The sequence below is a fragment of the Manis pentadactyla genome, chromosome 2 (assembly GCF_030020395.1).
Source record: "Manis pentadactyla isolate mManPen7 chromosome 2, mManPen7.hap1, whole genome shotgun sequence".
In the NCBI taxonomy this organism is placed as follows: Eukaryota; Metazoa; Chordata; class Mammalia; order Pholidota; family Manidae; genus Manis; species Manis pentadactyla.
The window spans coordinates 4,204,780-4,217,989 of record NC_080020.1 but is presented as its reverse complement, the minus strand read 5'-3'; the positions used below and the strand labels follow the sequence as shown (position 1 = coordinate 4,217,989).

The following is a 13,210-nucleotide window of genomic DNA, read 5'->3' as shown; positions in this document are numbered from 1 at the left end:
TGGATACTTTGTGTGTGTGTGTGTTTCTATGTGCATTTTAGGGATGGAGGGAATAAGTTAGAAGTTAAATGAGTAACTCTTGAGTATGTCTTATATGGGTTGTTCAAGTTATATTTTCCTGATTAAAGCAAACATACTCTGTGACTGTTTTCATGCCAGAAAAGTTTTTGAAAATTTCAAAGGATCATTCTTATAATATAGTTGAGCCACTGTTAATATTCTCTTTATATAAGGAAAAGAGTCACTGTTTAGAAATTGTGTTTGTTATACTTTCTTTTTCCTTGAACCATCTCAAAACGCCTGAAAGCCAGAGAAGCAAGCTTCCTGGATGACAGGTATCTCAGCTGCTCCATATTTGCTCCTATCTTCCCACTCCCTGGGCACATAGGCAGACACTTCCGTTTTCTTAATGCTTAAAGCTTTTTTAAGATTCTGAAACAAAGTTTTAACTTTCTCATATTCTTCAGTGATTCATGCTAAGTTGTGTTGAGATCAAAGCATTTTATCCTTTTAATTCTGTGGGGGGAAATGATTTCTTTAAATTGATAGTGCTATACTTAAAAGTAATATAATATTAGATATGTTCGGTTGCTAATGCTATTTTCCTACAACCTTTATCACATTATAGGAATTATAAAAGTTTACTTCCTTGCAATATTTTTGTCTTCATTTTGCACTAAACTAAAGGATTCCATATTAGTTTTATTTCTTCTAATAAGGTCACTGTTTTAAGTTTAATAAGTTTAAAAAGATGAGTCAGTGTTTAATCATCCCAGAATAATCATCTTTTACATGTTCCAAAAGCAAATTGAACATGTAGTTTCACAATAATTGAGGTTGGAGAAAATCCATATAGCTAATAAACTTTTATTAACATTAAATTTAGTAAATATTCGAGTTCTAGAATACAATGTAATTTCATGTACACTAAATACAGTTTTTGCCAATTAAAAGTCATCAAATAATTTTAAATGCCAATTTTAATTAAACTCAACTCGCTGTATCTATATATTCTTTGTTGTGATTTATACAGAAGCATGTAAAGAATCTTAGCATTGTTTGAAATTTGAATTGCCTTTTAATAGCTGGAATGCTATTGACCCTCCTAAAAATATCTATCTGTATTCCTCTATCTGAGAAAAAGAACAGCTGCCCTCTGCCTCTGGAAACAGTTCTGCCCTTGCAAGGAGGCCTGGGTATTGCTGGGAACTGGCCTGGAGCTCACAGCCAGGCCTGGTGTTCTCCTGTTGGACAGAACAGCCGCAGAAAACACCAACATAAGACAAGGTTACATGGTGCTGCTTGAGACAAAAAAACAACTTTATGGTTTTGTCCAAGCACGCAGACAAAAACAGGGTCACTTTGCCTACCACCTAAATACCACACATCCCCCTCTCCTGGTGAATGTGAATATATGAGTGTCTGCTGCTTCTCTGCTAATTACGGCTTTAGCCTAGAACTGGACCTCCCTCTCTCTAGATAAGATTTGTTAAGACACCCATCACAGAATCATCTTTGCTTCCTAAATCCTTCCCCAAATCACTTAACCAAAGCCCAGATCTTACAAATAAGTCCTTTTCCAAACCCCTTTACTAAGTTGACCCCCACTTCCTGTGTCTCCCTCATTGCAGGCAAGTGATGAATCCAACTTTTTCAACTACAGATGTGTTATATTGCTGATATTTGGCAGAAGGATATTGATATATCCATAGCCCAAAATTGTGACTATTAAGCTAGTAGTTAAGTATAAATGTGAAATGTACCTTTTTACTGTATAGTAAAAACACAGCATTTATTGCTATGGAGTTCTGTTTAAAGTTAATGTACTGTTATTAAGATTTCTAGGCTTGGAATTTTGTTTTCAGTAGGGTCCTCCAAACCCACAAGTATTTTTTAACATTCTACTTCTGAAACATATTTGAATAGTTCTCTTTTCAAATATGAAACATATGTGTTTTATACTCTAGGTTTAACATCTCAAATGATTAAAGATGCTAGGCTCTAAAGAGAAGTTCATTCTTTGGAGGATTCTTTTCATTATGCTTGGGTGATCTTTGTTCTAGTTCAGATTTTAAATTAACATTTAAGTTAATGGCAAATAATATCCCTCTCCTTTTTTCAAAAATACTAATGGATCAATATTCCTTAAACATGATATTGTCAATTCTAAAAGATAAAGCAAACATACTCTGTGACTATTTTCATGTCAGAAACGTTTTTGAACATTTCAAAGGATCATTTCCTTAAAATACAGTAAATAACGTTTATCTTTCCTTTAGTGACCACTTTAGATGATGGACTTTTAAACTGTTGTATGTATGTATCAGTACAAGAGGAGGAGCTTTCGTCCCGTCCACTATGTTTATCCTTTAATATCCATCACTTTACTCCCTATTTGTGCTGAGGATATATTTATTACATTTATTACATTATTACATTTATTATTATTACATTTATCCTTTTATTGCTGCAGTAGTGATTGGAATGACTATGTCTACATTCAGGCCCCAACTCACAGCATCCAGCAAAGTTAGAACGTTTATCGTTTTCTTTAATTACTAAATTGCCTGTATTACGATAAAGTTACATGAATTATAACATTATGTGCAGCATTCAAGAACTGATAGTTGTATAAATGCTATCATTCATAAGAGAGCCCATCACCACAGAGAAAGATCTTTATCCGTGATGAACATTGACTGTACTGTTACCCAAGATCCATATTTAATCTTGGTTCTCTTTTAGAACAGAATCTGCTAGATCCCCTTCTCTCTGGCATCCAGAGATGTTGCCTTCTTTAAACTATTTTTATTTGGCAAGGGATTGGAGGTTTTCAAATAACAGTATCATCCATGCGGAAGATCTGCTGGTTTGTGATGGCACCTTATGTAAACATTTTAATCTCAGATCCCTAAAATCCAGAGGCTCCCCAAAAGGGATTAAACCGTCATCCCCTGTCTCTGTTGCCATAGTGGGTTAACTGTCTTCTCTCTGAGGCTGCTGTGCTCCCTGAAGGCCGCAGCACAAAAGCTCCCTTAGCCATGGCTATGGGATTGGAAGTTGTAATTGGAGGGTTGCAAAGGACGGGGGTAAAAATGACACATTCCGGCTGAATATTTCGTGATGTGTCTTTCTTAAAGAAGGACCCGCTGGAAGCCTAAAGTAGAAAACCTCCAGAAGATCTCAGTTCAATAGAATGACCGTGGAGCAAAATCAAAAGGAAGCTCCGTCTCTCAGAAACGCAGAGAAACAAGTAGAGAGAGAACGTGTTCTCCGTTAAAAGTTCACGGAATTGTGTACTTAAAATGCACACTGTGGTTCCGTCAATCAAGGTGGATGGTTCTGATGATGTGTTTCTTGAGGTGTTTTAATTTTTTTATCCATTTGCCCAATTTCATTGTTCGGATGTGTAACGTTACTTTTTAAGAGGAAGGAGCAGCTCGCCATTTTTAATGTTTCTGACCATGTTTCATCCCCACATGCCAGAAACCTCTCCGGAGCCAGGAATGCACGGCCCTCCGCGCCCAGCCGGCCAACCCCCGCGCCCCCCGCGCCGGTCGCGTCCCCCCGCGCCCGGGCTTCTCCCGGGGACCGAAGCAGCGGCCCCGGGGCCCGAAGGGTTAAGGGAGCGGCCGGGCCGGCCGGGCGCGCGCACAGCCCTCCCCGAAACACAAAGGAGGGCCGCGGGATCGAAACCCGACGCCGGTTGTACCGCCCGAGGGGCCCGGGCCTGCGGACCGGGGCGGCCTGGATGGGGGTGGATGCGCCTCTCCAGGGCGCTCCGGCGCGGCGGGGCTGCGCGCCCCGGGACCCGGGCCCGCAGCCGGGCCTCCACCTCCCGCGGGTCCCCGCGGGCCGCCCCGTCCCCTGGCCGGCGGCTCCCCACCCGGTGCATCCGGGGGGCGGGAGGGACGCAGGGCGCCCCAGCACCGGGGGAACGGGCACGTCGCCTCTGACCTGCAGCCCGGGGTGGGGAAGAGCGCCCCCCACCCGGCCCGGGGCGCTGAGGGGCCGTTAGGTAGCCAGCCTTGGACTTAGCATTCTAGTAGGTGAACTCCCCGTTTCCCCCCGTGACTCAGACCAGGGGACGGGCGTGGGCGCCGCAGAGGGCACCCTCACCAAGATCTTTTACCGAAGCTGCTTCTAGTTTCAGAAGTTGAAAAGTAGCACTTTTCCTGACTCTTTTCTGAAAACTGCTTTTTTCCAGTGTTTCATAGTTTCGTCACTTCTGACTCTCGATGAGGAAATCATGCTACTGTTTTCCTTCTTTTCTACGTAAGAAATTATTTACTGTCCGTGTGCACGTGTGGCGCGCCTTAGGACGCCGGTGTGAATCTGTCTGCAAGATACAAACCCGCCTAGTGCGGGGGCATTTGTGCATTAGACCCTGTACCCCTTCACATGCTCCCTCCGGTCCTTGGGGGGCGCTGGGGCCGAGTGGACCGGCTTTGCACGAGGCCCGACTTTGGGGGGCAGCGCTGACGCCCAGGCTCTCTGAAAGGTGGGGGTGCTTAATGGGGAAACGGGGCATCTAGGATTTCAGGCGGAGGTTGCAACACTCGCTTGCTAAGGGTCGTTTACTCGGTGTCCTGACCTCTTGGGTTTTTATGGAGTTATTTATCTCTCATCTCATTATAAGGTAATGTATAAAAGCTAAGCAGACCTTACCTCACGTGAAAAGAGCGTGCGTAATAATACAAGCACCGTTTTTTTAGTACACCTTTACAAATTAAAACCTATGGTACCCTAATGGGAGGGAGAGGGTCCCAGGGACTCCACCTGACTCCGGTGCCCCTGTCTTTCAGGCCCAGTGGTTCTCAGCACTCCTGCCCAGCTCATCGCCCCCGTGGTGGTGGCCAAGGGTACGCTTTCCATCACCACGACAGAAATTTACTTCGAGGTAGATGAGGATGATCCTGCCTTCAAGAAGATCGACGCAAAAGTGAGTTTGCGTGACTCCCTTTACTGTACTGGTGGCTTTGTGGCAGGAAGTGGTTTTCAATTTTGCTTGGTTTTAAATGACAGTGGGGGAGGGGAGCACACTCCTGCCTTGCTCGTAGAAAATGAAATGAATGCAATAACTCACGCTCTATTTTATGGAATTGAAGAATATATTAACGATTTGAAATCCTGTCTTACCAGAGCATACACATTTTCACCGTCTCTCTGAGTGCCTTTGTGTGCATTTGGGCACATTTAGTAGTTAAGCCAATTGCTCCCAGGTCCCTTGGGATACAGCATCTCAGCCTCTCTGCGAAGACTGGGAACGGTCTTACGAAATTTCTTGTTAAGATCACTTTCAATTTCCAAAAGTGTAGCTTGCAATGTGAATTATTGCTCACTGAAAGATTATGAGCGAACTGGGGGCGGGGCATTTACATATATTTTCATTTCTATTATTCCATTTTCATCTGATGAAATAAGAATTAGGCTTTATAGGTAAATTAAAGAGGAAGAGAAACTGATTCTCTGAGAACCTGTGATTTAAAATGTGTATACATATTATATACTAGTGCTCAGATGTTTAAAGTTTGTGTTCTGGGTGGAATGCTCAAAAATACACATTTGGACGATTTGAAATGTGTAAATATTTATTGTATCTTATTGGGTAGGTTTTAAAACCTAAGTATTAGGGCAGCTCTACACCTCTCCACATTCTTCTGAAACCAGTTTTATTGTGTTTTACTTTTATGTTACTATGCAATTAGTAGACTTTTTTCCTGAGGTTAAGAATTCAAGAGCATAAGTGTCATGCTAGATATTTAAGCATCATTTTACAAAGATCTTCGTTTAAAATATTTTTCAGAGGCAATTATGCTAAAATAGTCAAACACAAATGCTCCCATAAATTTGGAATTGTATTATTTATATTTAATTTGTATATAGCTTGAAAGCATTATAAAACATTATTTGTAGAATAGCAGTTGAAATTCCAAAATCTACCCCCATCTTAATTAACTATCTCCAGACCCATAGGTGATTAGCCTTTTTAATACTTGTTGATTATTAAAATCATAAGACTTCTTGCACTTCTAGAATGTTAAAAATAAGTTTCAATGTAGTAGTGTATTTGATTTTAAAGTAGTTAAAGTTTGTCTTTATACTTTTATCATTAGCTTGCCTTATGAAGTAAAAATAAAGTTTGGATTTCTGATTAATTTATTCAGCTAATGGAACCTCCTAATTGCATAAAATAACTTTTGACATAAAATGACCAGAAATTATCTTCAATTTACGAGCATAGTTTTCATATGCAGATTGTGAAAGTTGCATTTTTACTTTCTTAAGTTCATTTTCTCTGTTACCCTGTTTTTTAACTCAGCAATCTTTGCAGCGATGACATATTTTCCTTATGTTATCAAAACTACTACCGAAATACTAACCCGGAAGAGCAAGCTTTGCAGTGTAGATTTAAATTGTGTCTGTTGTAAGGGGAATGCTTTATGAGTAAGTTAGAAACTGAGAGTAGATTATCTTTAGTTCTATAGAAAGAGATTTTCTTCAGTATATTAAGGTTTTATTTTTAATGATTCATTAGCATCTTTCTCAAAATGTTTAAAATATTCAAGTGTATTCAAATTCCAAAATGAAGCATTACATCTTTTGACAGAAAAACAATTTAAAGTGAGACACAACACCTTTATTTTACTTTATTAGCTTCTAATTAAATAAAAACCGGCAACAGAAATTAAAATCTAAATCACAAAAGTAATTATCCAGTGTATTTCAAGTGCATTTTTCAAATATATAATTCAGATATTCAAGCGTTATTATATAAGCTGAATTCAAATTTCTTTGAATATATTTAAATAACATTTCAAGTATATTTATGGAATGTTAGAAATAGAACAAGCAATATATTTGAAACAAAATGTAAACTTTTTAAAGTTCAGACACTTTCAAAGACAGATAAATGTACCAGGAGGAAATCTACCTTTAAATGGTATCTCCGTTAGTGGAAAATATCTGGAAGTATCCAAAATGGCCATTTAACTTCTGTTCACCAAATCACAAAGCACCAACCAACATCCACACTTTCAAAGACAATGCGAGATCACAGTATTTGTTACAAATCAAAACAATACACTACTTTTCTTCAGATGGCATATCCAGATCGTGTTTACTCACAGACAGATGCACCTAAGTCACCAGGGTTGCTATAATCCTTTGATAGTGAAGCAGTGTTCACTGTGGCTTGCATGACAGCCTGGGGTCGTCTTCCGGGTGTTACTGTGTACTTTTCAAGGGAGATACGAAATCCTTTGTAAATAAGTCTTCTAATATTTGTGGGTTTGGGTTTTCTCCATCCGCTTCACTACTATTTTTTTTTTCTCCCCTTGGAGGGGTGGGTGAGATGATGCCTCAACATTGTATGATTTATTATTCCTTTTTAAGGAAGAGATTGTTTGCACTGTCAAGTGGAATATCAGACAGGAATCGAACAGGAAGTTCACACTTAATTAGGACATTGAGAAGAGTAATCACATGTCGGCTCTCGATTCAATGGTCCCCTAAAGTTTTTCCAAACTTTTCGGGTTGGTCAGGATCTCCCTCGCCAGTCGCCACGTTTGTTTGGCAGCGTTCTCCAGGGCCGAGTGGGGTTTGCCTTGAAACAGATCTAAATTCGGGAGGAAGTAGTGAGGACACCGCCGGCACTGCAGGCAGGAGATGAGTTGCAGCAAAATCCCGTTGAGACGGTCGCCCAGGCAGGACTCGTCCCAGTCCGACTCCCGGGGGTGCTTTTCGCACTCGTAGGAAACCAGAGTCTTCATGTGGTAGTTGTTGAGGGGCTGGCCGGGCAGTTCCAGGTGGCGATCCCGCAGGGTTTTGAGGATGGAGAGGCATTTCTTCCTGCAGCCGCCCATCTGCAGTCTGTTCTCCGCCTCCGCGAACTGCAGCACCCAGGCGTCGCTCTCGGCCGAGCTCTGCTTGCCGGCCAGGGAGTGGCACTCCTTGGACAGGAGGTTGAACCCTTCCGCCTTGACCTCCGCCACCCGGTTGGGCCCCGGCCAGGGGATGTGGGGAAGCGGCCAGTGCGCGGCACTCCTCGGCCAGATCCCGGTGCACTTGAAGGCCGGGGTGATCTGCACCACGTACCTGTCTCGGATCCTCAGTTTCACTTCGCTGGTGTCCGCCACCATCTTCACCACGTCCCTGTAGCTGCATTTGTCCACCGCCTGGGCCACCAGCGTCTGAAAGCGGGACCTGATTTTGCGCGCGGAGAGGTAGCCGGAGGCGGTGATGAACTCCACCCAGAGGGACATGCTCCTCTTGCGCCCGTCGCTCAGCTTCAGCACCGCGCAGCCGGGCAGCGAGCCGTCGTCCACGAAGTTGAACACCCCCATCTGGTTCAGGTACAGCACCACCTCGAACTCGGTGGGGGAGATGACCTCGAGGCCCTCGTAGCGGTTGTCCATCTCGTTGAGGGAGCTGATGAAGCGGGGCTCCTGCACCTCCACCTCTTTCAGGACGTCGGAAACCACTTTGCACACCTCCCGGATGGTCTTGGCGACGGCGGCCTTCCTGGCCTGGCACTTCTCGTTGTAGTACTTGTTCAGGTGGTACACCAGCTTGGCCTGCGCCGCGATCATGTTGGGGCAGAGATCCGGGTTGTACACCGGAGTCTCGCAGTAGGCCGTGGGATCCACCGCGGCTGCTCGGGCCGGAGCCAACTTCGGGGGGAGAGCCGGCCGCCGCGCGCGGGAAGGTCCCCGGGGCGCCTCCGCGCGGCCGCGGCCCCCGTCCTGCTCTCTCCGCGCCCGGCCGCCCTTAAAGCGAAAGACGCTTCTCCTCCCCCCTGTCTGTCGCTCCCTCCTTCAAAGAGGCCTCGGGTGGGAGGAACGCCCGGAGAGATCACCTTCCCGGGGATGGAACCCAAGTTGCGCCGAGACCCAGCAGAGCCCTCGCCGTGGTCACAGCGCGCAACCCTTTCCGCATTTATTTACGCCTCCCCGTGATCATTGTGTGTGCAGGACTGTTCATCGGATGGAGGAAGAGTGTGCTGCGTGTGTGTCGGGGGTGCGTGTGCGTGTGCATGTGTCAGAAGGAGCTGCTGCTGGCTCGTCTCGGCGCCCAGATGCACTCGTGTGGAAATTATAAAGGCAGGGCCAGGCAGGCTGGCGGCCAATCGCCACCGGGCTCGTCACCACAGCCTCCTCAGCTCCAGCCTGGCTAATTAATCCCCCCGCATGGACACGGCCCCACAAACTAAAGGTAGGAGGCTGCTGCCGGCAGAAAGCCACCCAGGCCGCCTAGACAGTTTTGGAAATCAAGAGGAATCTCCCAGCTTCGGTATTAATTGAAGCATATTGACGTTCTGAGCAGATTTGGCGAAAGTGTGGTTGTCTTTTGTGCGGAAAGCCCTGCGTGTCTTTTTTTTTTTTTTTTTTTTTACCGCGGAAATACAAATACAGGTGTATTAATGGTCAGCCATCAGTGAGCGAACTAGATGGGGTTTTCTAAAACAAAAGTCACCGACTTGCATTGAGAGTGAGCTAATTAATGACTGTGAGTCCTCGAGGTCTTTTTGAAAAGCAGGTGGAGAGGTGGCTCTTGCTTGTAGATGCAAGTTGGCTTTAGATGGATTTAATACCTGTGTAATTTAATTGATGCTTCTGTGTGTTAGAATGCTTTTTTAAGAAACGTTGCGCGGTGTTTTTACCTGTGTTTTTTCCTCATTTGCGGCGGTTGGAAGCAATCTGAAAATTATTGCTGTGTTAGGTGTTGTCTACCCCAGTTTGTTAGGATGTTTAAAAGATGTGTATGCAGAACACCCCTCCCCACCCCACCCGCAGCCCGGGCTGAACGTTTGCCAGGACTTGCCCACTGTTGTCCTTAGGACACTTTTTTGTGTGCACGCGTAGAGATATTTCAAAAATAAAATAGCTCTGTGACCGAGAGGCATTTCTTAACGTGAGTTCGTAGTGAGGAGTATTTTGATAGGCGGAATTCAAGAAACCACAGAGATGAGACCTAGTGGCAGATGACTATCCTGGAAATTTTGCAGGTTTGGAGTTTCTGGCTTGTTTATAGATGTGGAATGAAGGCTGAATGTATCTCCTCTTTTTAGTGACCTTAGTGGTGGTCTGATGGTAGGGTAGACTTCTAATTTGATATTATTTGGTGTGATTTCATGAGGGCAAATGGTTAAGATTTTAAAAGAAAATTAAGTTGCAGTCATCCAGGGTTTCTGATTTCAAAAGCATTTTGGAAAACTCTGAAAGAAACCAACATGTCTAGATTCTGGAACTTTGAGGGGCAAGTGGTTTTATGTCGAACTTTTTTTTTCTGGTGGTACCAATGGTGTCCTTAATGTACAGGAAAAGAGGTAAATATTACTTATGGATTGTGTAGTGGTTTGAAAACCTAGGTAGATTTTTAACTGCATACCTTTAATTTAGACGCCGTCTCATTCAAATTAAGACTATTTCCTGCAAAATCCTTTAACTCCTGCTAACGGATATGTAGGCATTTTCTTTCAGAGCCCCTCTTTAACAAGATTTCGTAAGGGCACCCACGTTTTCCTCCAGCCTTTGATCATTTATGTATTTATTTGCACAAGTACAGCATCTCAAAGCCACCTATCATTTCCCTTTCTCGTTATCCGAGAGTGTAGATTCCGATTTAGCCTGAAATGGTACCTTAGACTTGGGGCTCACGGCATCTGTCTGCCCTCTTCCCCAAGAGCCTGCATTCCCTCAGGAGCAGGGCTGGCGGGGCCCCCCGCAACCTCCCGGCAGCTGGAGGAGGAGGAAGAGGAGGCAGACCAGGGCCTGAGAACCGCCGGCCACCAAGGCGAAGATGTGCCGTGGTGTCTGGGGAGAAGGCTCCTTGGTCCCCACGCAGCCCTGGGTGCTGCCCGCTGGTGCCCTGTCCCGCCGCCCCGCGCGCGCCCGCGTGCGTCCTTCCTCCCTCCGGCTCGCTGCCCCAGGGCCTTGCTCTCGGCGTGCGGGTTACCGTGAAACCTCGCTCGGGGTCCTGGGCTTCCCCACGCCCGCTCCGGGCACGGGCTCGGCCTCGCAGCCCCGCCGCCGCTTGCTCGCGGCCGCCCCCCGGCCCCTGCGCCCGGCGCGCTCCCTGGGGTCAGGCCCGCGGTGCTCCGCCCAGACGTCGCCCGACTTTCCCGGGCCACCTGCAGACCCCGCGGAGGGCGAGGCGCGGGGGCCCGGGGGCGGCGCGGGGAGACGGGGGTGGCGGCGGTGGCGGGCGCGGGCCTCCCCTCCGCAGCCCGGCGCGCAGGTGGCGCGGCTCCCGGGCTCGCTGTGCGCCTTAATTGGGTTAAAGCGAAGCTAAACACCGTAGCACTTTGTGCAAACTAATTGGTGTAACCGGGGCCTTTTCACTAACGATTTGCACTTTAAAGAAGAAAAATAGGTGGTGAGATAAGGACTAAGAAACTCGTTAGTCCTAGAATGTTCCAGGGAAGTGAAATCATTAGGTTTCAAGGGCGCCGGACTGTGTTTGGGGAGCTGCGTCGTTCAGCACCCCTCACGCTGGGAGCTGACAGTGATTTACATAACCCAGGATTCACCCACCCGCTGTTCCCGCGGTGGGTGAACTGGGCGCCCTAGAATAATACTCCAGTTGCCAGTACCGCTTGTTGCTGTAACGCAGTGATTTTCTATTACACTGAACACGTGAAATGAGTTGCCTTCTGCAGCGAGTCCTTCGGTGATCGCGGACACCTCTCATTGTGGAAGGGAAAATTAAACTATTCAGAGGAGTGTCCTTTCCATCCCCTAATTTTTTTTTTATTGAAATGACCTGTGGATGGGAATTTACAATACATAGCATATCTTTGTGTGGTTCAGCTGATTTTAATCTGGGCTTTGGAGATATGTTTGTTTTGTGGGAACAACTTACGTAACTGTTTCATAGAAATTCGTTTGAAATACCATTTGACCTATCGAACTAGTTATTTCAAATGATGATATCATGCATAGAGATAGCTTAAAATCAACTTATTTACTCCTATGAAAAGTTTATAAAACAACTCAAGTGATACCAGCCTTACATTATTATTTTTACTACAAATATAATCTTAGTAGTTAGTACTAGAATAAAGGCTTGTGTGTCCCCATGCTTCAGGATATAAATGCTTAGTTGTCTTCAGTGGTATGGCTGTAAGGGCTTCTCTGACATGAGCTAATAATAGAATGGTAATTGAAGAAAACTGACCCAACTGATGGGGAAAAAAAGAACGAATCTCGTGATTTAATGCTTACATTTGAATATTTGAGATTTTAAGGTCTAGCCAACTTGACTTTTTCATTTCACCTACTTCATTTACTAGGCAGCCTTGATTTAAAACACATCATTTAGGAAAAAAATCCAAAGAAGTCACAAGGACACCATTATCATGAAATTTAGTACAGTTGATGAATATAAAATAAATGTTGTGATCCTTAACACTTTGAAGCATTCAAAATAACAATGGCAAAATAATTTTTCCTGAAGTGCTGTTTCTTGGGTAAGTTATCTCTCCTGTAAACCTACTTAACTTACATGGGATACACAAAGTAATGTTTAAAATAGTCCCCATTAGGTTTAAAGAAAAACTATTATTTTGTATTATTTTGGGAAACATAGGAATGCAATGTTTCTGTGTTTTAAAAAACCTAATTTGAATTTGAATTACGTGTTCATAAATTTAAGCAATTGTGACCTTTCAGTTAGAGGCTATGCATACACGTTACACGCTCACATAGATATCGTTCTGTGTTTTTGCGTATCTTCTGGCTGCTCTTCTATTCACAAGTATTCATGAATTTAAAGTTTTTTTTTTAATATGTGTTTATTACACTGGGGAGATAAGAAGAATATGAAGTTGAGTTTATTAAATTATTTATCCCTACTGCTGGAGTGGCTTTGAAAGCTCATTATATGCATCTGATTTCTCCCCCCACCCCCACTCCTTTTTATAAATGCACCCAGGCTATTTCATCTGTTTCATTCTGCCAGACACAATATATTTCTTTTTTTACACCAGAGAAATTAAAGACATATTTGTGCAGGGTTTTCTTTAAGTGTCACATTAAATAAAGTGAAAGAGAGGGAGTTTTTCTGGCAATCTAATTTGATAGCATCTATATCTTTCTTCCTGTTGTGACTCCTGGGCATAAGAACACTTGAAACAAAATAGCTTGAGAGATTGAAAAGTTTCAAAGATTTCTTAAAAGAATTATTTCATATCTTAATATCAGGTTTTTAT

The 13,210-nt window shown here is 44.2% G+C and overlaps 2 protein-coding genes across 4 annotated transcripts in view; one reads left to right on the top strand and one right to left on the bottom strand.

The window, feature by feature from the left end:
• NBEA (neurobeachin) overlaps positions 1-13,210 on the top strand; it is a 550,888-nt gene that overhangs the window by 366,416 nt on the left and 171,262 nt on the right. For all 3 annotated transcript variants that reach the window (XM_036904990.2, XM_036904991.2, XM_036904985.2), the window contains exon 40: positions 4,806-4,942. In XM_036904990.2, the coding sequence (XP_036760885.2) occupies positions 4,806-4,942 (137 nt within the window). The remainder of the gene's footprint in view (positions 1-4,805; positions 4,943-13,210) is intronic.
• MAB21L1 (mab-21 like 1) lies at positions 6,636-8,738 on the bottom strand. Its single transcript, XM_036904993.2, has one exon. It carries the CDS (start codon positions 8,589-8,591, stop codon positions 7,512-7,514), a length of 1,080 nt encoding a protein of 359 aa, XP_036760888.1. The 5' UTR covers positions 8,592-8,738; the 3' UTR covers positions 6,636-7,511.

Coding starts and splice junctions, on each gene's coding strand:
- MAB21L1 (XM_036904993.2), bottom strand. CDS start 8,591: ATGATCGCGGCGCAGGCCAAGCTGGTGTACCACCTGAACAAGTACTAC.